Genomic DNA, 26,930 nt, shown 5'->3' with positions numbered 1-26,930 from the left:
AGCCCAGTCTTCTAGTGTTGGAGACGCACTCTCATTGAAAAGAGTTGCTACTAGTGGTCTGCCTCTACTCTCTGTGTCATATATGACTATGTAGATTTAGTTTAAATTCTGTATTGTACTGTATTATTTTTTATACATTTATATGTATTGTTTTATGCTACTTCTGTGTTTCTTTGTTATACTCTGTACTTTGTACAAATTGTTTGTGGAGCTTTTCTCGCTGGGCCTCCATTGAAAATAGGTTTCTGACCCACTGGACTTTCCCAGTAAACAAATGTCAATAAGTAATAAATAAATAAATTAAATAAATAGTGCTGTTCCAGAGGGATTGGTCCCTGAGCCACTTCTCTTTTGTACTTACTTCTCAGATGTCAAGAACAATAGCAAGGACATTTAAATGACCAACCTGTGGATGACTGCAAGCTCAGGACTGTCAAACTCCCCAGCTGACTTCCAGGTTCTCCAGCTGGGTCTAACAAATACAAACAAGTGGTGCCTGGATCTTGGCCTTTAGCTAAATGCCCAAAACATGGGCTCCTATGCACTTACTACATGGATGACACCCCTTTGAAAATTGACGTGATTATAAGGGACCAGGCCCTTTGATCATCATACATCCATTAGTAAATTGTTTTATCTATCCAGACTGATCACCGGGGTATATCTTATAGGTGAAAAGACGTTATCATTACTGTTTACTCCTCCCTTATCAGATCTATAATAGAGGTAATGCTCCTTTCAGTATATACTTGGATCAAGATATAAAAATCAAGGATATGTCTACCTTTTGCTACACTGACCATCTCAAAGCAGTCACCTTCTTCTCTGCTTCTTACAGACTCTTGAGAGGAGACCTCTGCCTGGCCTGCAGAGCCTCAGAGGATTGTGTTTCATGCCATTGCCTGCAGTCATCCTCTTCTCTGCTTCTTACAGACTCTTGAGGGGAGACCTCTGCCTGGCCTGCAGAGCCTCAGAGGATTGTGTTTCATGCCATTGCTTGCACATCTGCAAAACAAACACTCTAAAACACCAAATCCAGAGACATTCATCTTGAATACTTTCAGGATAATGGCCAATCCTCCTCTCAACCTATATTTCACTTTTATGCAGATTAGACTTTTCACCTGAAATCTTTTATTCCCGAAGCTCAGCTACAACCACAGCTACTCCCTTAACTTCTTCTCCATCTTTTCACTTGGCAATCAGACTCCTTTCCCCTCTATCAGTGTATCCCTCGGGGATTAATATTTTTTTCTTCTCAGTTAGCTATATGCCTTTGGCATTTTCAATGATCTAACAACACATGGCATTCCTTCCCTTTAATCTCTGATTATAAATAGCTGTACTATGTTGTTATTGTACATTGTGCTCCCTTTTCTAACTGTTGATATGTTTTACTGTGGTTATGTCTTTTTTTTTCCATTGTTTTCTTTGTTGTAATACCTTGTTGCATTGCAAGGATCTATGGACCAGTGCACTTACAAAGTTAACAAATAAAAAATAAATAAAATAAACTTCAGCCGCAGCATAAATAGGACCTGCTAGCAAGACATGTAGCTCTTACATAATCCGTGTTTTATAGAGGAGACTTCCCCTCCATTCCTCATGAAAAAGTGATGAAATTAAGTATTAATTATTCATATCACTGGGTACTGATGAAATGAGATCTTGTGGATAGGCTACAAATCTTCTAGTAAATCAACAGGCTAGTATTAACCTAGGGAAGGTATGCACGTGTAAAGGGGGTAATGACATGGAAATTATATGGGGGGAGTTGTATATGGATTCACTGGAAAGTGTGCTGAAGGAAAGTATGAAGTATACAAAAGGGAGAACAATAAGGCATGGGAGACAAGAGAAGTCCAAATCATAAGCAAGGTCTATTTAAACTGAAGGGGACAGCTTCAATGGGAGGCAAGATACAAAAATAGTCTAATTGTCAAATTTGCGGTTTTGTGACAAGGAGATCTAGTATCCTGCTGTACGTAATTTCTAAAGCAGATGCCCACCAGGTAATACGATATTCCTGGCAAGGAAGACAGTTCTAGCAGTATAAGTTAGGATATCTCTAAATGAAGGATGGGACTAGCGTTGGAGTTATACAATTATATTATATTATGATGTTATACATTATATTATAAATATATATATATATATATATATATATATATATATATATATATATATATATATATATATATATATATATATATATATATATATATATATATGGTTCCCCTTGAAAACATTGAAATTCCAAAACATTGAAATTCATATGGTTGAGACGATATCATCGAGTGTTTAGAACATCGATGTTGTCAAGGGGACGAAAAAGGTAAGTAAAAAAGGGAAAAAGCTAGTGTTTCTGCAGGGCAGCAAGGTGCCCTGCACACTGTGTCTGTGAATGTGCCATCTCTGTGATGGCACTGCAGACAGGGTGCGGGAAATCTCCCATTTAGCGCTTCTGTATATAGCACTAAAATGGAGATTTCCCTTTACCCCACTGTAGTGCAATCTCGGAGTTGGCATATTAAAGTAGGGAGGGGTCACGCAGTGCCCCACATGGAGGGTGCAGGGGGGCTTGTCCCCCTGCATACATTTGTTTTAAATGTTCTTTTTTTTTTTGGTTTCACTTGAAAGCTTCAATGTTCCGAAATATCGATGATATGGTCTCGACCATATGACATTCGATGTTTTGGAATTTCGATGTTTTCAAGTGGAACCATATATATATATATATATATATATATATATATATATATATATATATATATATATATATATATCTGTGTGTGTTATATTATGAGTTACATGATTAAAGGCAAAAACTGTTATTCAGATTAGTCAGTACGGAAATAGATGCAGCATGATTGCAATGTAACTGAGTGACAAGATGCAGCTTGTGGTAATTAATGGCAGTCAATTCAGAGATATAAGAGAGGTCTATGAGAAAATAAATGCATCAGTACTAGGAATGGGCATATACTATGTTCTGGTTCTTTATCCTTGACTTCATACAGGGCTCAGAAAACAGAATTTTTCCCAGCCAATAGCTATGTAGTGGTGGAAACATGCCAGAAGAATCAGATAGCATGAACATCGCTTTGTAAATTTAGATGAACAATCAACAGTTTAGCAGCAGATGCTAAATGCATGTGAAATACAAGCTAGTGTACATGTTGCAGAAAGTATCTGCAACAGCATACAAGTGCCTGTTGAGAACATAGCACTGTAGAAAGTAGAAAATAGAATTTTTATTATTTGTAATGCCCGCAAGGCAGGACAACACTGAGAGAGAGAGAGAGAGCGCAGCAAGGAAAATATAGTGTTAGGATAGATTTTAACAGCATTACAACTAGGAAAGTAAAGGCATAACTATTTTTTGAGATATGAAGTGCACAGTCCATATGAGGTCACACAAGCCACAAAAGAATGCAGGCATGATAAAAAAACAGTCAAAGGAGGGCATCAAATTTGGTAAGAGGGTGCAAACAAAGTCTTATCAAATACTAAAGGTGATGAACCTGTAACTTCCAAAGAAGAACAACATAACATAACAGACCCTGGAAACTACAGACCCATATTCTCACTACTTTCATATGCAAATTGATGGAAAGAATTATCATGGAAATGATCAATAATGGCATAGGAAACCTCCAGACGCTGGACCCAATCCAATGTGGTTTCATTAAGGGCAGGTCATACCTATTCAGCCTGGAGGACTTCTTTGAAAAGGTCACCAAAGCAATGGGATGAGGGCAAAAGGGTTCACACTGCCTACCTTGAGCTGGCCAAGGCATTTGACACAATATCCCACACAGGCATTGTTGACAAACTCAAGAGCTTAGGAATAAACCCTTATGCCATCCAGTGGATTGCCAGCTGGCTCAGGGACAGGACCCTGGAAGTTAGAATTGGGGAGTTCACCTCTACAAAGAGGCCAGTCACAAGCGGAGCCCCTCAGGGATCTGTCCTGGGACCTCTCCTTTTTGGCATTTACTTCTCTGAAGTCACGGCCAATATCAATGGCCTCTATCTGACTAAATTTTCAGATGACTGCAAATTAAGAGAGGTCACAGAATCCCCCACCAACACAAATGTTCCCCAGGGAGGGTTGACACAGACAAATATCTGGTGTCAGAGCTAAAACTAAATGCCAAGAAATGCATAAAAGTATCCTTCAGGAAATCATCCACTGCTGGCAACTATCATATTGTCAACACACTCCTAAGAGTTGACCTGGTAGTCCGGGACTGGGGGACACACACAGACAGTAATCTAGCCTTTGAGCATGTTGTGTCTGCAGTAGTCAGGAAATCATTCTATGTTGCGCAACTTATAAACAAGGGTATGGCATCTAGGTCCAAGGAAGTCCTTGTTCCACTGTATTTGCCATTCATTGGACCTATGATTGAGTACAGTGCCCCCTTTGGTATGTGCCTAACCAGGTATATTCAACAATTTTATATCTGCAGAGGTTTCTGTCTAAAAGAATACAGGGTGTAAGTAACACATCCTATGTAGATGGCCTCAAGGACCTACCCCTGTATTTTCTTTCCTATAGGCTGTTGAAGGAAGATCTATGCCTGGCATACAGGGCATTGTCAGACCCAACTCTGATGGAGATCCTGCATATCCACAAAACAAACAGCACCAGAATTACCCATTCTAAAGACTTAAACCTTACCTGTGATATAAATAGGATCTGCTGCAGAGACAGGTATGTATCCCAGACACTTCCCCTTCTCTGGAACGGGCTCTCCAGCCATGTGAAGCAAAGCTCCTCCATAATCCAATTCAAGTGAAACTTGGACAGTTGGATGAGAAACAGGAAATTCTACACTTATCAAGGGTACCAGAACTTGTAAAGAGATTTGGGATGCATGGCTCGGCTTAAAAATGCCCTTGTGGTCGTTAGCTTAGGAAACACTTATGAACCTATAAATCTACAGAAACACACTTCAACAGGTGACAAAAATATTTTACAGCAAAGACATCTTTCTGGGAATCATGGCATTAGATGAAGTGAGGAGATCAGTGAGTGTCAGGAAAAAACCTAAGGAAGTTTTTCTTCATGGAATAGATAGATAAGCAGAACAGTCTTCTTGAAGATGCCGAAGGTACAGTAGCACTTACTGGATTCAGCAGTACCTCTGTACTTCAAAAGTAACGTGTAACTGATATCTAAGGAACCAAATGAAAATATCGACTGCACTTGAGTACAGAAGGGCAAGTCATATGTTTTGAGTATATTTGTGTGTGCTTGCAAGTGTGCACAAGTTTGACTGTCTGCACTTGTGTATATGCATGGTTACATGCACATGTGTATAGCCAAAGTACTAAAGATGAAATTTCTTTTATATCTAATGGGGCACTGAGGCACCATCCAGTGCCATTGTCAAGAAGGGAAGGGGAACCGAACCGCCCCGAGGACAGGGTATACAACAAGAGGAGGAAGCTGCTGCTGCACTTGTTAAGCAAAGATACTGATTGTTTTTAACCTTTCATCTACAGATTGTCTGAAGATGAGTGTTTTGTTTTAAATTTTATAATCTGAGTCCCACACAGAGACAAGCTTTACATGACCTTGGGAATAATGCAGATATTACTATCAAAATGGCTGACAAGGGGCAATTTACAGTAAAAAAAATTATAGTGTGACTTTTAATTTTTTTCTTATGATAGAGAAGCCAATGACACCTATATTCCAAGCTCTAAAAAAACATAAATAACTCAGAGACCCACCTCCCTTGTGTATTTGTTGTGCAGTGGACGGAAAAAAATATGGAATTTTGGAGGGAGAGTTAGTTAAGGCCCAGGCCATTACCTAGATAGGGTTGGACAATGTGCTTTCAGATCACTTTTGAAAAGCTTAGTGGGGGCCTATATGAACGTTTGAGTCTATGAGTTACTTATGGCAACTAATATCTATCCCAGAACCTGTTCACTGTTATAAGGTATTATGATACAGATCTGAGCCATTTTTTTTTTTGAGTTAGTTAGCCACTTGTTTGTTGAAGATGATACCATAAAGTAAGAGGTTTTTGGGGTTTGGTACTAAATAATTATGTCTTTATAGGTGTGCATAGATATAGGCAGGCACAGGCCATGGGGGCACCTGTGCCTGCCAACACCACTCTAACCTTGTTGTCTGTCCCTTTTGGAGAGGAGTATGGTGTTGAATAACATGTCATGGAAAGGTCATATCAAGATGTATAGAGGTTCACGGTTAACAGCTCACGACACAGATTGACTTTTGGGGATCAGGGGGTACAGTTGACAGAGAATGTTTTTCATCCAGTTAATTGACTGTTTTCAGGCTATGCCAGGGAGGAAATAAATAATAGGATGATGTTTGGTGGTAGGAATTGTAGGAAGGACAGATATAAACCATGGCTGAGAACCGCTGACCACAGCACATGCTCACAACATGATAGGGACAGTGGACATGGATCCAGTTTGACACTAAACTTATGGTAAATATATGTGTGATGTGTGCACTTGATCAGAGGAATTGGAATATTTTTGACTAGTGATGTAAGTAAGTGAAGGGTATGCTAGGTGACAAACCGTTTTTAGATAAAAAAAAAATAAAACTTGAAAGATTTACTTTAGGGATAAGACTAAGACCAGTATGGGGATAATCTGGCTATCACTAAACAGGGCACTTTTCCAGACTGTTTGATCTGAAAGGACAACATGCAGAACCACTGATGTGGTGTACTTATGGCAGAGTGTCAATGCCTGCACTTTTTTTGTGTGTGGGCAACCAATTGTATGTTTAAAGTTAGGGTCTTGCAGCACCTCTGCAATACTGATTTTACTTTTTTTTATTGCTTGTGCTTTGTTTTAAAGGTTTGGTTTTGGGAGATGCTTTATCTGATGAAGGGAGGAGGAAAAAAAGCCATCATTTGTGTATCTAATTTCAATAAACAGAAGATGAAGGCTTACATCTAACTGTGCATTCTAACAAATACAGGGATGTAAATGTGAGTATGATAGGCACTGTTTTTTAAAACCAGTCAGTAAGGTACCAACTTTTTTTTCTCTATCTTTAGATGTCTGCAAGTTGAATTACAAAACAGGTCCCTGCCGTGCCTTCATTTCTAGATACTTCTTCAACCCCACTTCTTTGGCATGTGAACCATTCACTTATGGTGGCTGTGAAAGTAATGGAAACAACTTTGAGACTGAGAAGGAATGTCTGTTGACTTGCAGAGCAAAAGGTAAGAAATATGGCATTCAAAAATAAGTCCATCTTTATGTGATTTTTATGTTTTTTGAGTTGCGTGGTTCAATTACACACAAAAACAGAAAACAGGCAAATGTGACACCCAAACCCAGCAGACAGTGCTAGCCAGATACTCCTACAAAGTAAAACAGAAATAAAGGAAGGCAACATCTTGTTTTTGGTATATTTAGTTCGAACACTATTGTTTCGTTTCCAACTCCATGTGCTCACCATCTAGCCCTACCGTCCTACCTGGTCTGCTCAACTATTCATTCCCCAAAGGTAAGAGACAAACTGCCTGTTTGTTTATCCAGGGAATGAGCTGAGTGAGGTAGGAAAAGAAGCAGGCATCTGTGCATCAGGGATAGGGCCACCTCATCAAAAGACCCCCCCCTCCTCAGGGATTGTTAACTGTACCAGGAAAAGAAGCAGGCATCCGTGCATCAGGGATAGGGTCACCTCATCAAAAGCCCCCCCCTCCTCAGGGATTGTTCTCTACCAGGAAAAGAAGCAGGCATCCGTGTCTCAGGGACAGGGCCACCTCATCAAAAGCCCCCCCCCCTCCTCAGGGATTGTTAACTCTACCAGGAAAAGAAGCAGGCATCCGTGCATCAGGGACAGAGCCACCTCATCAAAAGTCCCCCCCCCCCTCAGGGATTGTTAACTCTATCAGGAAAAGAAGCAGGCATCCGTGCATCAGGGACAGGCCACCTCATCAACCCCCCCCCCCTCAGGGATTGTTAACTCTACCAGGAAAAGAAGCAGGTATCCGTGCATCAGGGATCTACCAAAAAAGAATCAGGCATCCGTGTCTCAGGGACAGGGCCACCACAGGGCCACCTCATCAAAAGCCCCCCCTCCTCAGGGATTGTCAACTCTATTTATTTATTTGCAGTTGGTTTACCAGGATAGTCCATTGGGCCAAAAGAACCCATTTTCAATGGAGTCCTGGGGAGAAAAGCTCCAAAAACAATTAGCAAGGTTACAATAAGGTATTTAGTTTCAGTTATACAATTCCTATGGACTTGGAAATACAGTAGACTAGTGTACAAACATATACAAATATTACAATCCTGTATCACTGAAAACAATTTAAAATATAGAAACTGAGAGGCTTTTACAACTTAGGGTGGGTTACACTGGAGCTATCTTTCATACATTCAGGATGAGTAGCTTAATACAATCAAGAGAAAGGTATATGAGCTGACATAGAACCTTTCAATATAGAAACAGAGAACCTTTTCCATCAGAGGATATATTTACACTAAGGTACCTTTAAGTATTCAGAAAAAGCTAATACAAGCAAGAGCAAGATCTATGAGTTTAGGAGAGTAAGTAGAAATTCTCATTATGAATAGGGGAGGAGAAGTGAAAATTCCCAGTATGAGGAGATTATGTTGGGTGGGAGCAGGAGCATTCCCACTGAGAAATTAGGTGTGAGTGAAGGGATTTTTTGAATGATAAGTGATTTGTGATGGTACGAATGGATGGGGGTAAGGAGTTCCAGAGACAAGCAAGACTGTAGGATAAGAGATTTTTTCCAGGGGGATGAATTGATTTATACAGTTCAATTAGGTTTTGGTTGTTAGATCTTAGAATTCTATCAGGGAGGTGCATTTTGAAGGTAGAGGAAAGGGACAGGCAGAGGGAGGGATTGAAGATGAGTTTGTGTGCAAGAGTCAGTTGGACGTAGGTGAGGTGATTGGGTTGTTCTAACCATTTTAGTTTGTGGAGAGCTGAACAGTGGTGTGAGGAGGACTTATGGGAGGTAGCAAACTTGATAATTTTGTTATAGCAAGAGGAGAGTTGTGTTTTGAGAGAAGATTGTAGGTTCGTTAGAAGTGGGGCTCCATAGAGGAAGGATGGAATGAGAAATGTGGTAGATAGGGTGAGTTTGGTGGAGGGTGTAAGATAACGATTGTCTGTAGAGCATGCTGAGTTTTTGGTGTTTTTTTTTTATATTTAGTTGAAGATGGGAATTGAATTTAAGCTACCTATCAGTTTGGACCCCAAGTAATTTGGTCTCAGATACCAGTTCTAGGGGTGTATTGCTGTGACTAGTAATAGTGAAATTACTTGGATTGAAAAAGGTAGCTTTAGAGGGGGTGAATACCATTACTTTGGTTTTGGAGGCATTGAGTACAAGGTGATTTGTTTTCATCCATTGTTCGGTGGTTGAGAATGCATCTTGAGTAAGCTTTAGCAGTGTAGGGATGGAGGTAGCAGAGCAGATTATAGTTGAATCATCTGTGTATTGGATAATTTTAGTTGAAGGTATAGAGTTATGGAAATCTTTTATGAATATATTGAAAAGCAGGGGACCCAGTATAGATCCTTGGGGAACACCGGTTGGGGTGTTGACGAAAGGGGAGGTGGCTTTTTTCCATCTCACTGCCTGATATCTATTGGATAAGTAGCTAGTGAACCAGTTCAGAGAAGAGGGTGACAAGTTAAGCTTGGAGAGTTTAGTTAGTAATAAATTGTGGGAGATAGTATCAAAGGCTTTAGAGAGGTCTAGTAGGAGGGTAGAGACAATGTGTCCTGTGTCCCGGGCTTTGTTCACAGCTTCCAGGAAGGAGAGTAGGACGGTCATAGTACTGTGTCCTGGTCTGTAACCATGTTGTGTTGGAGTTAGTAGGTTATTGTCCAAGAGGTATGGTAGGAGTTGTAGGTGAATACACTTTTCTAAAAGTTTAGTGATAGGAGATAGAATAGCGATGGGACGGAAATTAGTAATATTGTTATTGATGCCTCCTTTGTGCAATGGAACAACAAAAGCCTTTTTCCAGATTTGGGGTACCGAGCTTTCTTGAATGGAATGGTTGATTAAAATGCTGATGGGGTAGGCAATGGCTTCAGCAGCTATACTGAGAAAGTAAGAAGGAATGTTATCAGGGGCATTAGAGCATGGTTTTAGTTTCTGCAGTAGTTTTTTATGGTGGGTTTGGGTGTAGGTTTTAGTGAGAATGGTGGGGGAGGGGGAGAATTTGAGAATGTTGATGATGAAGTGGAGAGAGGGGGATGAGCAGTGGTGAGGGGTGAAAAGTTGGTAGGGGAGGATTGGGATGTAGTGGGGGGTATGGTGGGGTTTGAAGATGAAAAGGATGAGGTTAGTATGGAGATAGAATCAATGAAGAATGTGTTGAATTGAGTGGCCAAGTCTATGTCAGGAGTGTTAGGGTCTGGGCTCGAGTTATCTGGTTTGTTGGGACCGAGGAGGGTAGACATGCATTTCCAAAATTTTTGAGGGTTTGTTTTGTTGTTGTTTTGGATTATGGAGAAGTAATTTTGTCTATCGGAGATGATAAGTTTTTTTTACTTTGTTTCTGAGTGTTTTGTATTCGTTATGGGCTAGGGGAGTCCTATGTTTCTGATTTGATGACCATGCCTTATCTCTAAGGTGCATAGTTACTAGTGTGTTTTTTGTTAGCCAAGGGGCAGTTTTGTTTTTTATTCATTTTGTTTTTATGGGGGCTTGTTGCTCTAAGAGGTTTAGAAAAGTTCAGTTAAAGTGGGCGAGAGCCTGTTCCAGGGGTAGAGTTTTTAGGGTGTACCAGTTGATTGCTTTTAGAGAGTTGGAAAAGGTAGTGGGGTTAAAGTTTTTTTGGCAGCGAGTAGTAATAAAATTGTGAGTAAGATGTAGGGGTGAAGTTAGTCGGTGTGTGAATGTGGGCAAGTGGTCACTAAGGGAATCAGGCAGGGTGCCACTATGTGAGAAGTAATGAGGGTGAGAGACTAATATCCAGTCTAAGATACTATCACTGGTGAGGTTTTTTGAGGGCCGAGTTATGGAGATCAGTTGAGAAAAGTTGTAAAGATTAATGTTAAGTGGATTTGTGGGGAGACTGTATTGCAGACCAATTAATATTCATGTCACCCATAAGTATAGTTTCATTGTTAATGTTATTGGAAAGTCAGGAGAGGATATCTTCTAGTGCAGAAATATTGTTGCCTGGAGGATGTAGAGGGAGGCTATGCATATGTGTTTGTGTTTATTTACTTGAAGCAGAGCCAGGAGTAGTTCTGCATTATTGAATTGGGAGTTGGTATGTTGTAAGGGGTAACTGTTAAGGAGGACAGGTATAGAAAGGCTACTCCACCTCCTTTTTTGATCTTTTCTGATTATAGAGTAGTTGGGTGGAATTATTTCTGAATCTTTTATATGAGGTTTTAACCAAGTTTCATAGATGGACAAAATGTCTGGTTTGTTATATGTAAGCCAGGCATGCAGATTAGGGATTTTGTTAACTATACTTTGGGCTTTTAAGGAGGTGAGTAGTATGGATTTATCAGTTGGCAGGGATGAGGATGGGCCTGGGTTGGGGTGTATGTCTCCTAATAATAGAATAGAAGTCAGATATAGCATTAGGTTGGGGAGGTACTTTGTTTGCTTAGAGACGGGGTTGAGTTTAGCTAGATTTAAGGTAGTTGTAGGGTTCGGATAGTTGTGAGGAGTAATAAGTTTATAAGAGAAGAAAAGATGGTGTTTTATGGGGTATAAGCATGGAGAGATTGGGAAGTGTGAATGTAAGACAGGTAGGTTAAGATGGTTAGTAGTATGAAAGGATGGAGTGTGGTTATAGTTAGTTGGCAGGGTCAGGTAGTAGATATAGGATATGTTGAGGAACAGTACTAGAAGAGTACAGAAGGATATGGCTTTTGAGAGCATAGTGGGATAGGATATTGAGGGAAGGTATGCTGTGGGTGGTAAGTTTACTAGGTATGTGAGTTATAAATTTTGGGAGGAGACAGAGAGGGGAGGTATGGAAGAGTATTGGTGAAAAGAGGGGAGGAGTAAGAAGTGGGTGTGGAAGGGAGGAGGTTACTAGTTGGCTGGGGTGGGGTGATGGGTGTGGCTAAAGGGTATAAATGTAGCAGGGTAGAGGAGCGGAGTGAGCCCGCAGGGCGAACGGAGCGGGTAGACCCAAGGGAAGGCTAAGGGTGAACAAGAACCAATCTGCGGAGCACTAGTAGCTGAAGGCAAGTCCAGGGGACAGGGATTAGGTGGGATGGGGTGGGCCTAGAGTTGAGAGAGGGGAGTAGAATAAAGTTTATTATAGATCAAAGCAGATATCCAAATAAATTAGTAATTAAGAGAGAGTGAAAATAAAGAAGTCATGAAACAGGAATTATGAGGAGAGGATGCCACTTAGTGGAAAAATACTATAGTACACCTGTGACTCCACAAGGGCAGATCCCTAGAGTGGAAGGATAAGGGGGAGTCTTTTGTAGACAACTGCAATTGTTCTTGTGGGGAGGGGGAGGATCAGAATAGACCAGAAAAGTGGTGGATAGCAGTAGTATGACGAAAAGGTCTGGCCCTGATTTCACAGATATGCAAGTCTACAGAAACAATAAGAAAAGGCAGTAGTTACTCTGACTTGCTTGTTTTGCATACCTGTCTTATTGAAATAAAATAAGCCAATTTTACCAAGGAGTTATGTGGAAATTAATGAAGCAGTCATCTGTGCATCAGGGACAGGGCCACCTCATCAACCCCTCCCCGGGGATTGTTAACTCTACCAGGAAAAGAAGCAGTCATCCACGCAGCAAGAACAGGGCCACCTCATCAAAAGCCCCCCTCCTCAGGGATTGTCAACTCTACCAGGAAAAGAAGCAGGCATCCGTGCATCAGGGACAGGGCCACTTCATCAAAAGTCCCCCCTCCCCGGGGATTGTTAACTCTACCAGGAAAAGAAGCAGGCATCAGTGCATCAGGGACAGAGCCACCTCATCAAAAGTCCCCCCCCCTCCTCAGGGATTGTTAACTCTACCAGGAAAAGAAGCAGGCATCAGTGCATCAGGGACAGGGCCACCTCATCAAAAGCCCCCCCCCCTCCCCAGGAATTGTTTTCTCTACCAGGAAAAGAAGCAGTCATCCGTGCATCAGAGACAGGGCCACTTCATCAAAAGTCCCCCCTCCCCGGGGATTGTTAACTCTACCAGGAAAAGAAGCAGTCATCCGCGCATCAAGAACAGGGCCACTTCATCAAAAGTCCCCCCTCCCCGGGGATTGTTAACTCTACCAGGAAAAGAAGCAGGCATCAGTGCATCAGGGACAGGGCCACCTCATCAAAAGTCCCCCCCCCCTCCTCAGGGATTGTTAACTCTACCAGGAAAAGAAGCAGGCATCAGTGCATCAGGGACAGGGCCACCTCATCAAAAGCCCCCCCTCCCCAGGGATTGTTAACTCTACCAGGAAAAGAAGCAGTCATCCGTGCATCAGGGACAGGGCCACTTCATCAAAAGTCCCCCCTCCCCGGGGATTGTTAACTCTACCAGGAAAAGAAGCAGTCATCCGCGCATCAAGAACAGGGCCACCTCATCAAAAGCCCCCCCCCCTCAGGGATTGTTAACTCTACCAGGAAAAGAAGCAGGTATCCGTGCATCAGGGACAGGCCACCTCATCAAAAGCCCCCCCTCCCCAGGGATTGTTAACTCTACCAGGAAAAGAAGCAGTCATCCGTGCATCAGGGACAGAGCCACTTCATCAAAAGTCCCCCCTCCCCGGGGATTGTTAACTCTACCAGGAAAAGAAGCAGTCATCCGCGCATCAAGAACAGGGCCACCTCATCAAAAGCCCCCCCTCCTCAGGGATTGTTAACTCTACCAGGAAAAGAAGCAGGCATCCGTGCATCAGGGACAGAGCCACCTCATCAAAAGCCCCCCCTCCCCAGGGATTGTTAACTCTACCAGGAAAAGAAGCAGGCATCCGTGCATCAGGGACAGGGCCACCTCATCAAAAGCCCCCCCCCTCAGGGATTGTTAACTCTACCAGGAAAAGAAGCAGGCATCCGTGCATCAGGGACAGGGCCACCTCATCAAATCCCCCCCCCTCCCCAGGAATTATTAACTCTACCAGTGGTGCTTGCAGAGAGTGCTTGTGTAATGCTCCCATGCCAACTCTCTTGTAAGTGGTGTATCATTTCCATGCAGGATCGATAGGCTTATTGCTGTGGATGATACAGCTGCACTCCTGCAAGTGTTATCAATGCAGTGAGCTGTGTTGTCACCAGTCCGATGAGTAATCTAGTGTCAGCTTCTCACTCCAATCATTTCTCCACCTCACCCCCTGTCCTGTCCCACCAGCACCTGTGCAGCAAGTCGAACACGGATAATCCGGGCAAAGTATTTATTACTTTGCACCATAAAGCTTGGCCTTTTGTAGGTCACTGTTTTGTGGTTCATATTTACTTGTTCATTAGCAGAAATGTGTTTTTATTTAGTCATTAATTCATCCACCTGCTCACTCACTTGTATCATAGACATTGGCTTGGAGCTATTCACTCTTTTAAAAGGTTTCTTATAAAACATTTTGAAGATAGAGAACATACGTTAGAACAAAAAGTAACATTAGCCTGATATTATCTTTCTACACCGCCTGTCTCCCATTAAGTCAAACTTATCTTACTTGCTTATATCCAGCCTCTTCCATCTCCTTCATATAATTTTTTATTTTACTTCTACTATATTAGCTCCATATCTTAAGAGAAATTACATGTTTTGTACTGATATACTATCTACTTGTTTGGAAATTAGAGAATGGCATTTCCAGATTTTGTATGTTTATATATTACATATAAAGCTACATATCATTGAGTATTGAATGAATGCAGTTCTTGCAATTGATTATAATTGTGTTCTCCAAGTGATCTAATACTTGGGGGGGGGGGGGGGTTGTCTCAATGGGTCTCCTTTGAAAGTAAAAGTTTAGTCATTACAGTTATGTTTACCATACACATGCAAATAAAATTAATAAGTATAAAAAGTCTGGCCATTAGAAACAGTGCAAGTGTGCCAGTGTGTTAACGAGCCCAATGTACAGTCCCAGAGATTGGAAGTGCACTGTGTGACAGTAACATCTAGAAATGTTGGGACCCACTAGTGAGAGTCCTGAAATACAAGAAAGTATGGCCAAATGACTGGACTTACTTATACTAAGTTTGAGGTGCCATTTCTCAGAATATTCCCTTTTCTCTGAGGTATGATGATCATGGAGTTGGTATATATAAGTGTGGGGTGTGTCACCCCCCCCCCACACACACACACAAAAAGTTTAAAGAAGAACAACAAGTTTTGAAATTTCCTATTCCCCTTTGTTTTTGGTCTTTTTTTTCTGGTTTGTTAGAACAGGGATTTTAAGGGCTGACATTTCAATAGGGAGCCCTGTATGATACTTACTCAGTCTGCATGTAGCAATATTTATATAAATGGATCATCCTTTATACAGATACTAAACACTTACTATGTGCAGTTTACTGTTTCTGACACAGCTAACTCCATTCACCTGCTTTCTGAATGCTTTATATTAGTTCTTATAGTAAGCTATGCCTTTCATTCAGCTACTTTGGCCCTAAACAAGGCTATAGTTTCAGGACATCTACTGGGTCTCTAAACACTACAAAGTTGGAGTATCTGATCTCTGGAAAATACCACAAAATAATCAGTTTATCAGAATAGGCTGTGATTTCTGATTAAGACTGTCAGCTGTCACTGTATGTCTCAATCTTCAGGTATTCAGGATTGGTAACTATAGCTCCAGCAGTGCCCAGAGCAGGTGTGTGGCTCCAGCAGTTTCAGAGCAGGTGTGTAACTCCAGTAATCCCTAGAGCAGGTGTGTGGCTCCAGCAGTTCCCAGAGTAAGTGTGAGGCTCCAGTAGTGCCCAGAGCAGGTGCGTGGCTCCAACAGTGTCCAGAGCAGCTGTGTGGCTCCAGCAGTGCCCAGATCAGGTGCCTGGCTCCAACAGTGCCCAGAGCAAGTGCGTGACTCCAGAAGTCCCTAGAGCAGGTGTGTGACTCCAGTAGTGTCAGATCAGGTACGTGGCTCCAGCAGTGCCCAGAGCAGGTGCGTGGCTACAGCAGTGTCCAGAGCAGGTGTGTGACTCCAGTAGTGTCAGATCAGGTGTGTAACTCCAGTAGTCCCTAGAGTAGGTGTGTGGCTCCAGCAGTGTCAGATCATGTGAGTCTCCAACAGTGCCCAGAGCAGGTGTGTGGCTCCAGCAGTGCCCAGAGCAGGTGTGTGGCTCCAGCAGTGCCCAGAGAAGGAGTGTGGCTCCAGCAGTGCCCAGAGCAGGAGTGTGGCTCCAGCAGTGCCCAGAGCAGGTGTGCGGCTCCAGCAGTGCCCAGAGCAGGTGTGTGGCTTCAACAGTGCCTGGAGTAGGTATGTGGCTCCAGCAATGTCCAGAGCATGTGTGTGGCTTCAGTACCACCCAGAGCAGGTGTGTGGCTTCAGCAGTGCACAGAACAGGTGTGTGGCTGCAGCAGTCCCTAGAGCAGGTGTTTGGCTCTAGTAATCCCTAGAGCAGGTGTGTGGCTCCAGCAGTGGCCAGAGCAGGTGCAATCTCAACAGATGGGAGAAAATTACCATATTAAATGTTACGGCAGATTGCAGAAGTGTCACATTAGTAATACTTACTTGAGCAACAATTTCCAATATTTGAAAGTATTATAACACCACTGAAATACCTTGGGTCACAAGATCTAAGACAATAAAGATCAAAGTTTGGACAGAACACTGACGACACATACCTGTTAAGTGTTGTTTTTGTTACCTCTGTCAGGACAATTGGCAGGGATCAGTTCCTTGGGATTAATCTTATACCTTTTAATATCAGCTGTGTTATAAATGTGGCATTGCCTATTACTCAGAATATGCTGCACATGTCTCTGTGGGTGTTTTTCATTCACATAACAGTGGGGACATAGCACAAACACTAAGACCATAGTTATGTAATGTTTAAAGTCAATAGTGGCAGGACAGGAACAGTGGTACAATAGTGGACTGTCTCAGTCCATGGTCATGGCTCAGACATATTCTTAATTATCCAATGATAGTAAATTAATATTCAGAAATTTGAAGAATGACTGGCTGTTGAGTATTAAGTGCTCAATGTAAATCAAGCATTGCCAGGGGAACAAGCCCAATAAAAATCATTTATTCCAGACAGTAGTTTGGTAACTCCAATACAGTGCTTATGTGATGTGCATGCTGTAATTAGATTACTGCAGCTACAAGAGTAAAAATAAAATGTAGCAGTCCCCATTATTTTACACTGTGCAAGCAGTCAAGTTATTTGTAAATCAGCACTGATAAGAAAGCAAATACAAAATTTAAATAAAGTTCTTCAGGGTATGATAAGTTAGGGATTATAAGTCACTTTTAAAATATATTGGTAATGTCTGCGGCACATCATTGTAGTCTTAGGAGCAGAAACACTCCCTAAAGATGTTAAGGTGCATTATAACACCCAGCCTAGCTACTGCAGAGCCAAGAATTGCATTATACAGATTACTGTGCTAACATATTCACTTACTCTGGCAGATACACATACAGTACATTGTCATGTTATTCCAGAAAGCTTGCATCACTGGAACGACATGCAATTACATACACTGACATTATTTAAAAAAGGTAAGACATTTGTTTTTATATCTTTGTATAAGAGCAAAAATCACATTAAGGTGCAGGGTTTGCCCCAACTGTTTTTTTTTTCACTCCTGTGACCAAACCATACCAGCTGGGGGTAAATTCTGCATTACCCATACCCTAATGTGACATAATTAAACATTTCAGGATCCATTTCAATGACTGTGGAGACAGTTAGATGTTAAATCTGCTTTGTATCCCACTGATAGCGGGTCTGTGGAATTAGTGTGTGTGTCACTCTATGGACTGTGTGACATCCCAGTGGTTCTTCTTCTGTTTTGCTGTTTTATCACCTACAGTTGTAGGAGGAGCTGTTTTCTGGGATGTTTTTGCTTACCCGCGGTCTACTAAACACATCAACAAAACCGGAAATTGTGTGTAAAACCTATATTTTAGATGCTGTTAGCCACAGGTGCACTGCTGTTACTTCTGGCAGCAGCTCCATAGTGGGTTTCATTGTTCAGATCTGTGACTCACAGAACATTCTGCAGATCCTTATTTGCATGTTTACTGCATACCTTGATGACTTTGGCTCCATGGTTCACATGCTGTGGATTACATAATATATTTTGTATATCTACATTTTGCATGCCTACTGCATACATGGATGAGTCTGTCTGCACAGTTCACATGTTTGTAAATCACAGAACAAGCTGTCAAGCCTTATGTGCATGCTTACTGAATACATGGATGAGTTTGTCTCCATAGTTCATGTTTGTGAATCATAAAATATATTGTGGATCCACTTATGCATGCCTACTGAATACCTGGATGAGCCTAGGTACACAGTAGTATAAGACAATACTCCAGGGAGTTGAGGCATATGTATGAACTGTTTAGGAGTCTGATATGTCATCTGGATCACCAGCCTTATGCAATTGAGGACCATCCTTATAAATCCCAAACATAGTTATCTGACAGCTGTTACGCAGCTTTTATTAAAAACCCATCATATAAAGAGAGATCCAAGCAAAAACCAGAACGGAGAGATCTGAAGATCCTTTGTAGTACAAAGAATAAACTATGATGAAAACAATCATGCAAATCAGCATGCTGTAAAACATATAACAAAAACATTAATATATAAACGAGTAAACTAATAAAACACTGATGAAGCACTGAATAAATAAAAAAACATTATTAGAAAATAACAGATGAGCCATGAGTGTTTTGAAGTCTAAATCCTTAGATGGAAGGTCAACATTCCCCTGGAGGGGGGGGGGGTCCATTATTTCCTTATAATGTTCAGCCTGGAGGGCATTATTGTGCCAAAACATGACAACAGTAATGCCTTAGTAGACAAAAATAGTTTTAATGTGTTGGAAGGTATCTTTATTACCTTTTCTACAAGTTGTGCACAAAAAAGTATTCCAGAATCAAAAACATGTTAAATAGAAAGTGAAAGTCATTTATATAATAATATCAACACTTTTTTGTTGGAAATTCTTATGAATTTGAATGCTGATATTACGTGACTTTGTGTGTGTGTGTCTAAGAGGGTGTATTTCTCATCTTCTAGCTACAAAAGTATAGTATCCCTGAATACTTGTTTGTTTTACTTTGTACTGAGCAGATGACTGCCAGTATACTTTTTTCTTCCTCTGTCTTTAGATGCCTGTAAGCTGCATCCCGAAACAGGTCCATGCAATGCTGCCTTTCAAAGATATTTTTACAACACCACCTCCATGATGTGTGAATCATTTATTTATGGTGGATGTAAGGGTAACGGGAACAACTTTATATCTGAACTAGGCTGTATCCACACTTGTCAAACAAAAGGTGAGAAAAAAAAACTTCAGAAGGAAATTTATCTTTAAATGTTTTTCTTTTTATAAACTGTGTTGTTTGATTACATCTGAAAATACACAAATGAAGCAGAAACTCAGAAAAGTTTAAATGGAAAATTCTAGAATTTATTCTGTTGGGGCAAAATCTCTCAGACTTTATTTTGTCTGGATATGAGGTAGCAAACTATTAAAATAAAGGAAGAAAATATTTTTTTTGGCACTTTCCTTTTGCCATTTTTTGGTCATTATTTGTTTCATAATATGAAAAATATCACTTCACTGACCTTAAATAATCAGAACTGTGGTTCACAAATGGGAATACTTTCTTTTTTTAAACATTTTAATTAATTTAATACATTTACAATATATACACAGAAAGGAAGAAATTTATACTTTCTTTTTTCACATACTAATTTACAAGTGAAAAATAAGTCTTTGTACAGTTATGTTACTGATACATTAACCTATATGCTTATAAACAACCTCATATTTGTTATGAATATTATTACATTGAGTGGAGGAATGTAGAAATCTGATGGCAAAAATCACAGCACTATGAGTATACTGTACAGTGACTTGGGCAATTTGATGTTTTTCATAAGTGCTGACAAGATAACAACTGGGGATGCACAAGCCAGTGCATTTCTTTGTGCTGGTCCCAATCCTGGATAAATGGGGAGGGTTGCGTCAGGAAGGCCATCCGGCGTAAAAATTCTGCCACAACATTTATGGCGCAGAAATTTCATATTTCCATACCGGATCGGTCGAGGCCCGGGTTAACAATGACCGCCACTAGTACTGTTAGCCAACAGGGTGCTGGCGGAAATTGGGCTACTGTTGGCCGAAGGAGAAGAGGAGGGTGAAGGCATGCCCGAAGGCAGGAAGAGAGGAGGAAGGTTAGGAGTGTATCAGTGAGGGTAGGAACTTTGAATGTTGGCAGTATGACTGGTATAGGAAGAGAGCTAGCTGATATGATGGAGAGAAGGAAGGTTGATATATTGTGCGTGCAAGAGACCAGATGGAAGGGAAGTAAGGCCAGGTGTTTAGGAAACGGGTTCAAATTGTTTTATCATGGTGTGGATGGCAGGAGAAATGGGGTAGGGGTTATCCTAAAGGAACAATATGCCAAGAGTGTTTTAGACGTGAAGAGACTGTCTGACAGAGTGATGTTTATGAAGCTCGAAATTGATGGTGTAATGATGAATGGTGTTAGTGCATATGCTCCACAAGTTGGGTGTGCGATGGATGAGAAAGAGAAATTTTGGAGTGAGTTGCTGAAGTTGTGGTGAGTGTACCCAAGGGTGAGAGACTAGTGATTGGAGCAGACTTTAATGGGCATGTCGGTGAAGTGAACAGAGGGGATGAGGAAGTGATGGGTAGGTATGGTGTTAAGGAGAGGAATGGAGAAGGTCAGATGATTGTGGATTTCGTGAAAAGGATGGACGTGGCTGTGGTGAATAAGTATTTTAAGAAGAGGGAGGAGCATAGGGTGACATACAAGAGTGGAGGAAGATGCACACAGGTGGATTATATCCTATGTAGGAGGGCCAGTCTGAAGGAGATTGGAGACTGTAAAGTGGTGGCAGGGGAAAGTGTAGTTAAGCAGCATAGAATGGTGGTCTGTAGGATGACGTTGGTGATCAAAAAGAGGAGTGTGAAAGCAGTGCCAAGGATTAAATGGTGGAAGTTAAAAAAGGGTGATTGTGAAGTGGAGTTTAGGGAAGAGTTAAGACAGGCACTGGGAGGCAGTAGAGAGTTACCAAATAGCTGGGTAACTACAGCAGAACTAGTAAGGGAGACTGCTAGAAAGGTGCTTGGTATGACATCTGGACAGAGGAAGGAGGACAAGGAGACCTGGTGGTGGAAGGAGAAAGTACAGGACAGTATACAGAGGAAGAGGCTGGCAAAGAAGAAGTGGGATTGTCAAAGAGATGAAGAAAGTAGACATGAGTATAAGGAGATGAGGCGCATGGCAAAGAGAGAGGTGGCAAAAGCTAAGGATAAGGCGTATGGAGAGTTGTATGAGAGATTGGACACTAAAGAGGAAGAAAAGGACCTGTACCAATTGGCTAGACAGAGAGACAGAGCTGGGAAAGATGTGCAGCAGGTAAGGGTGATAAAGGACAGCGAGGGAACCGTACTCACAAGTGAGGAGAGTGTGTTGAGTAGATGGAAAGAGTACTTTGAAGGGCTGATGAATGAAGAGAATGAGAGAGAGAGAAGGTTGGATGATGTGGGGATAGTGAATCAGGAAGTGAAGCAGATTAGCAAGGAGGAAGTAAGGACAGCTATGAAGAGGATGAAGAATGGAAAGGCTGCTGGCCCAGATGACATACCAATGGAAGCATGGAGGTGCTTAGGAGAAATGGCAGTGGAATTTTTAACTAGATTGTTTAATGAAATTTTGGAAAGTCAGAGGATGCCTGAGGAGTGGAGAAAAAGTGTTTTGGTACCTATCTTTAAGAATAAAGGTGATGTGCAGAGCTGCAATAACTACAGAGGGATAAAATTGATCAGTCACAGCTTGAAGTTATGGGAGAGAGTAGTAGAAGCTAGGTTAAGAAGGGAGGTGATGATTAGTGATCATCAGTATAGTTTCATGCCAGGCAAGAGCACTACAGATGCAATGTTTTCTCCAAGAGTGTTGTTGGAGAAATACAGAGAAGGTCAGAAGGAGTTGCATTGTGTCTTTGTAGACTTGGAGAAAGCATATGACAGGGTGCCTAGAGAAGAGTTCTGGTGTTGTATGAGGAAGTCAGGAGTGTCAGAGAAGTATGTAAGAGTGGTACAGGACATGTACGAGGGTAGTGTGACAGTGGTGAGGACTGCAGTGGGAGTGACAGATCCGTTTAAGGTGGAGGTGGGATTACATCAAGGATCAGCTCTGTGTCCTTTCTTATTTGCAGTGGTGATGAACAGGTTGACAGATGAGATCAGACAGGAGGCCCCGTGGACTATGATGTATGCAGATGACATTGTGATATGTAGTGAGAGTAGGGAATAGGTGGAGGACACCCTGGAGAGATGGAGATATGCTTTAGAGAGGAGAGGAATGAAGGTTGGCAGGGCTAAGACAGAATATATGTGTGTAAATGAGAGGGAGGGTAGAGGAATGGTGAGGATGCAGGGAGTAGAGGTGGTAAAGGTGAATGAGTTTAAGTACTTGGGATCAACAGTTCAGAGTAATGGTGAATGTGGAAGAGAGGTGAAGAAGAGAGTACAGGCAGGGTGGAATGGGTGGAGCAGAGTGTCAGGAGTGATTTGTGACAGATGGGTACCAGTAAGAGTGAAAGGGAAGGTCTACAAGAGGGTAGTGAGACCAGCTATGTTATATGGGTTGGAGACAGTGGCATTGACAAAAAGGCAGGAGTCAGAGCTGGATGTGGCAGAGTTAAAGATGTTAAGATTTGCACTCGGTGTGACTAGGATGGACAGAATTAGGAATCAGTATATCAGAGGGTCAGCTCATGTTGGACAGTTTGGAGACAAAGCAAGAGAGACGAGATTGCGTTGGTTTGGACATGTGCTGAGGAGGGATGCTGAGTATATTGGGAAAAAGATGCTAAGGATGAAGCTACCAGGTAACAGGAAAAGAGGAAGGCCTAAGATAAGGTTTATTGATGTGATGAGAGAGGACATGCAGGTGGTTGGTGTGACAGAGCAAGATGCAGAGGATAGGAAGAAATGGAAACAGATGATCCGCTGTGGTGACCCCTAACAGGAAAAGCCGAAAGATGATGATGATGATGATGACAAGATAACTAACAATATTAACTTTTTTCTTCATTGATATGTTTTTTTCCCCTTTCTCTGGATTTAGATGCCTGTAAGCTACCTCCTAAAAATAAGTAAACCCATAACTGTATAAACATGCTATTACTGGTTGTAACTGATATATTCTGTAACGTCAATGTTTTTAAAGTGTATGTCATGTCTTAAAACCTTGTACCTTATGTTTTCTTAGAGTGCATAGTTATGTATGTTGAAGCTTTTTTGTCTGGGTTACCATTGAAAATGGATCTTTGGCACTTATTTACTAAAAGTCCAACTGGGCAATCAATTAATCATAGGAAATGATCTGTATGGCTCCCCTGCGGCTCATAGACAATTGAAATAGTTGTCTGTGGGCCATGCATTCATTTTCTAATGTACATCTGACTTTATTTATATGCTGGCTGCATTGCTGAGCTATTGGGTTCTTATAAAAAGTTTCATATAAATGTTTTAAAGAGAGAGAAGACATCAGGCTATCAAAACCACTACAGTAGTGAATACACATATGGGCACGAGTTATATTGCAAACACATACACAAGAGCTAAATAGCCTTTATGATGAATGCAGTATACAAATAAAGATCAGGGGACTGAGCGGCAGTGGAAATAACATTAGTATGGCCAGAAATGAAAGACTGAAGCAGGTTTTGAAGGGTATTCAAGGATGAGTAACGATACATACTTAATGTCAAGATAATACTAACATAATTAGGGTAAAAATGATGCAGCATAAGGCATTAAAAGGTGCTGACAGTATTTCTGTTTGGAAGTATAACATATAGACTCTGTTCAGACACATCATGGTTGAAGACCAAATGCAATTCTCCAGTGCCAGTTACTATAACCTATTCAAAATGAACATCCTATGAACGCTGTAAAATATGGGCAGAAATTGTACTAACCTGTAAAAAGGATACGTATTCAAACCAAACTGTGAAGCACAAACTTCTTCTTCTTCTTCTTCTTTCGGCTTTTCCCAGTTAGGGGTTGCCACAGCAGATCATCTGTCTGCTCATGATTGGCAATGTAATTTTACGGTGTTGAGTTGCCAGCCCGGTGCCCAACCTTCCACAGAGGCCACACACACTCACACTTAGGGCCGATTTAGAGTGTCCAACCCACCTACTGCATGTCTTTGGGATGTGGGAGAAAACCGGGGCACCCGGAGGAAACCCACGCGACCACAGGGAGGTCATGCAGACTCCACACAGAAGGTATCCCAGCTGAAAATCAAACCGGAGAACCTGTTACTGTGAGGCGGCAATGCTAACCACTGCACCAGCGTGGCCACCCTAAGCTGTGAAGCACAAACTAATTTATGCAAATACTGGCATCTAGTGTTGAGAAGTATAATGAATTAGAGCACAAGCACTGTATATAAATATAATTATATTCACAATCCAAGTGGCAAATGGCAGTTAAGAATCCCACCCACAAGTGTTCTTGGAGACCAACAAAAATAGTTCAAAAGGAAACTTAATTCAGAGGCTAACATCTGTACCTGGCAAACCACTATGCCAATAATGGTTTTACTCGAGCACAATATAAAAGTGACTCAATACCTTAGGTCAGAATAATTTCTACAAGTTTGTTTTTCCTAGATTCATGAAAAGTTTCATTCCAACAAGGAAACTGTTCAAGCAGGCACAAGATGAGTGTTTTTACCTAGATCAACTGGGCTTCTTGATCAGGGCAACAGTGCACATCTTGTGCCTACTTGGATGTTTTCTTTGTTAGAATAAAACTTTTCATGGATCAAGAAGAAATGGACTTGCAGAAATTATTTTGATAAAATGTGCTGATTTACATTTATCCTGTGTTTGGATAAAGCTTAAGCAGTATGCGTGACACATACCCCATCTCTCCATGTTCATTGATTATGTTCAGGGAAACTTCCCTCTTTGGACCACACCTCCCATAAAGGGAGCATCACCAATGAATGCCCTCCCAACTGGGATTGGCACAGCCTTCATTCCTTGCTGCTCCATCAAGCAATCAAGCTGCTAATCAAACCCTGGTTGACTGGGCAATAGTCAGGGCTTTATGCCTCTATGTCACTGGAGTGGAATAATCAGGTGGCATTTTGAGTATAAATTTTGAATACCCATGTTCTAAAATGATGTGATTTGTTGAATCAATGGCCACAAGCAACACACCCCTGTAATATGATGGTCTAGGAACTCAAATAAATTCCTACCTCTCCAGTATGTGAACTTGCTTTCATCTGCTTAAATACCATGTAAAATTGTCACCCAATAAATGGGCCAATGTTTTCGTTCCAATTTCTTATTTTTCAGGGTATTAATATCATATGACTTGTATATCTTAGATAAACTTTAGAAATACTGAGGGTTTCAATGAATGCATCAGCAGATACTACCCGGAGGTCATCCAGTACTGAAGACACTCAGAAACCCTTTTCTGAAATTCACTAGTGGCATCATAAGGGAGGTTTAAATAATAACTACAGTCTGATAGTTGGTGCTGTACTTCCCCTTCATAAATTGTTTGATCGTATATATTACAGGATTGAGTTGCTTGTGGCCATTGTAGTATTTGTGCACATATTCAACAAATTAAATCCTTTTAGAACATAGGTACTTGAAATGTATACTCAAGCCACCTCCCATATTTACTGCTATGTAACACAGGTTACATACCGAGGCAAATAATAGTAGTTCTGGGGTTAACAATAATCACAGAGCAGGTCTTCATTAAGTAATGCAAATTTCATAATACCAGCCTTAAAGGGTTGTTCAGTTATGCCCCACACTCTTAAACAAATCACTTGACTTTGAATGCAGACTACTCAGTACTGATAATTCAGAATTTTTGCCACATGGACACTAGTGTGGTTCACTTTGCATTTCACTTACAGTAGCTGCTGCTCTACAGCTCCCCCTATTGGTATGTGTGTTGACATCTGTATGTGCATTACTAGCATATATTCGACAGGAGACTCATGAGACAATGCACCAGAGCATTCATTCACACAGAAAGTGGTAGTGTCTTTTTTTGAACTTAATGAAAAAAAAATATTTTAAATTGGTCATTTCACATAAAGCACATGAAATGAAATACATAGACATTTCTGATGAAAGATGAAGAGGTAAACTAACAGATAAGTGATGTCTCTGATGCCAGTGAGGGAGGGGGGATGTAAAGCTCAGTAAAAATCTTAAATGTATGTCTGTAAACAAAGTTAGTTTCCACATCTGCTGCCTTCTTTTCTCATGGCTTCATTGCACCAGAGTATTAATATCAGACTTTGAAGATTTATTTTTATTTTATTTTATGTTACATTTGTTGACTGGGATAGCCCGACTGGATACATGTCCATTTTCAGCGGAGGCCCGGGGAGAAAAGCTCCAAGGTCACATAATTAGATTAAAATACAACATATACAGTAGTTAACATATCTAAGCAAGCAGTAAAGTTTATGATTACAATTTTTACACAGGTTACATACCGAGGCAAATAATAGTAGTTCTGGGGTTAACAATAATCACAGAGCAGGTCTTCATTAAGTAATTCAAGTCCGCTAAGAATACTGTTATTAACTCATACAGTTATAGATACAATATTTACAGTGGTTATATACCTAAACACGTTAGAGTTAAACAAGGTAAAGGTCAGGATAGTGCCACACGTAAACTAAAATAACTGTTTTAGTCTCATTGTCAAGGAGAGCTTGTCAAGTTTGCTACACTAA

The 26,930-nt window shown here is 41.1% G+C and overlaps 1 protein-coding gene across 1 annotated transcript in view; it reads left to right on the top strand.

Annotated features, from left to right (window-relative positions):
- Positions 1-26,930, top strand: part of LOC122790963 (papilin-like) — a 169,797-nt gene that overhangs the window by 60,471 nt on the left and 82,396 nt on the right. The window contains exons 5-6 of the mRNA XM_044058684.1: positions 7,059-7,226; positions 19,269-19,436. Of these exons, the coding sequence (XP_043914619.1) occupies positions 7,059-7,226; positions 19,269-19,436 (336 nt within the window). The remainder of the gene's footprint in view (positions 1-7,058; positions 7,227-19,268; positions 19,437-26,930) is intronic.

Source organism: Protopterus annectens, chromosome 16.part0 (assembly GCF_019279795.1).
Source record: "Protopterus annectens isolate FY-2018-M chromosome 16.part0, PAN1.0, whole genome shotgun sequence".
NCBI classification, from domain to species: domain Eukaryota; kingdom Metazoa; phylum Chordata; order Ceratodontiformes; family Protopteridae; genus Protopterus; species Protopterus annectens.
Note: the sequence above shows the minus strand (reverse complement) of the source record. Positions and strands in the feature narration are given on the sequence as shown.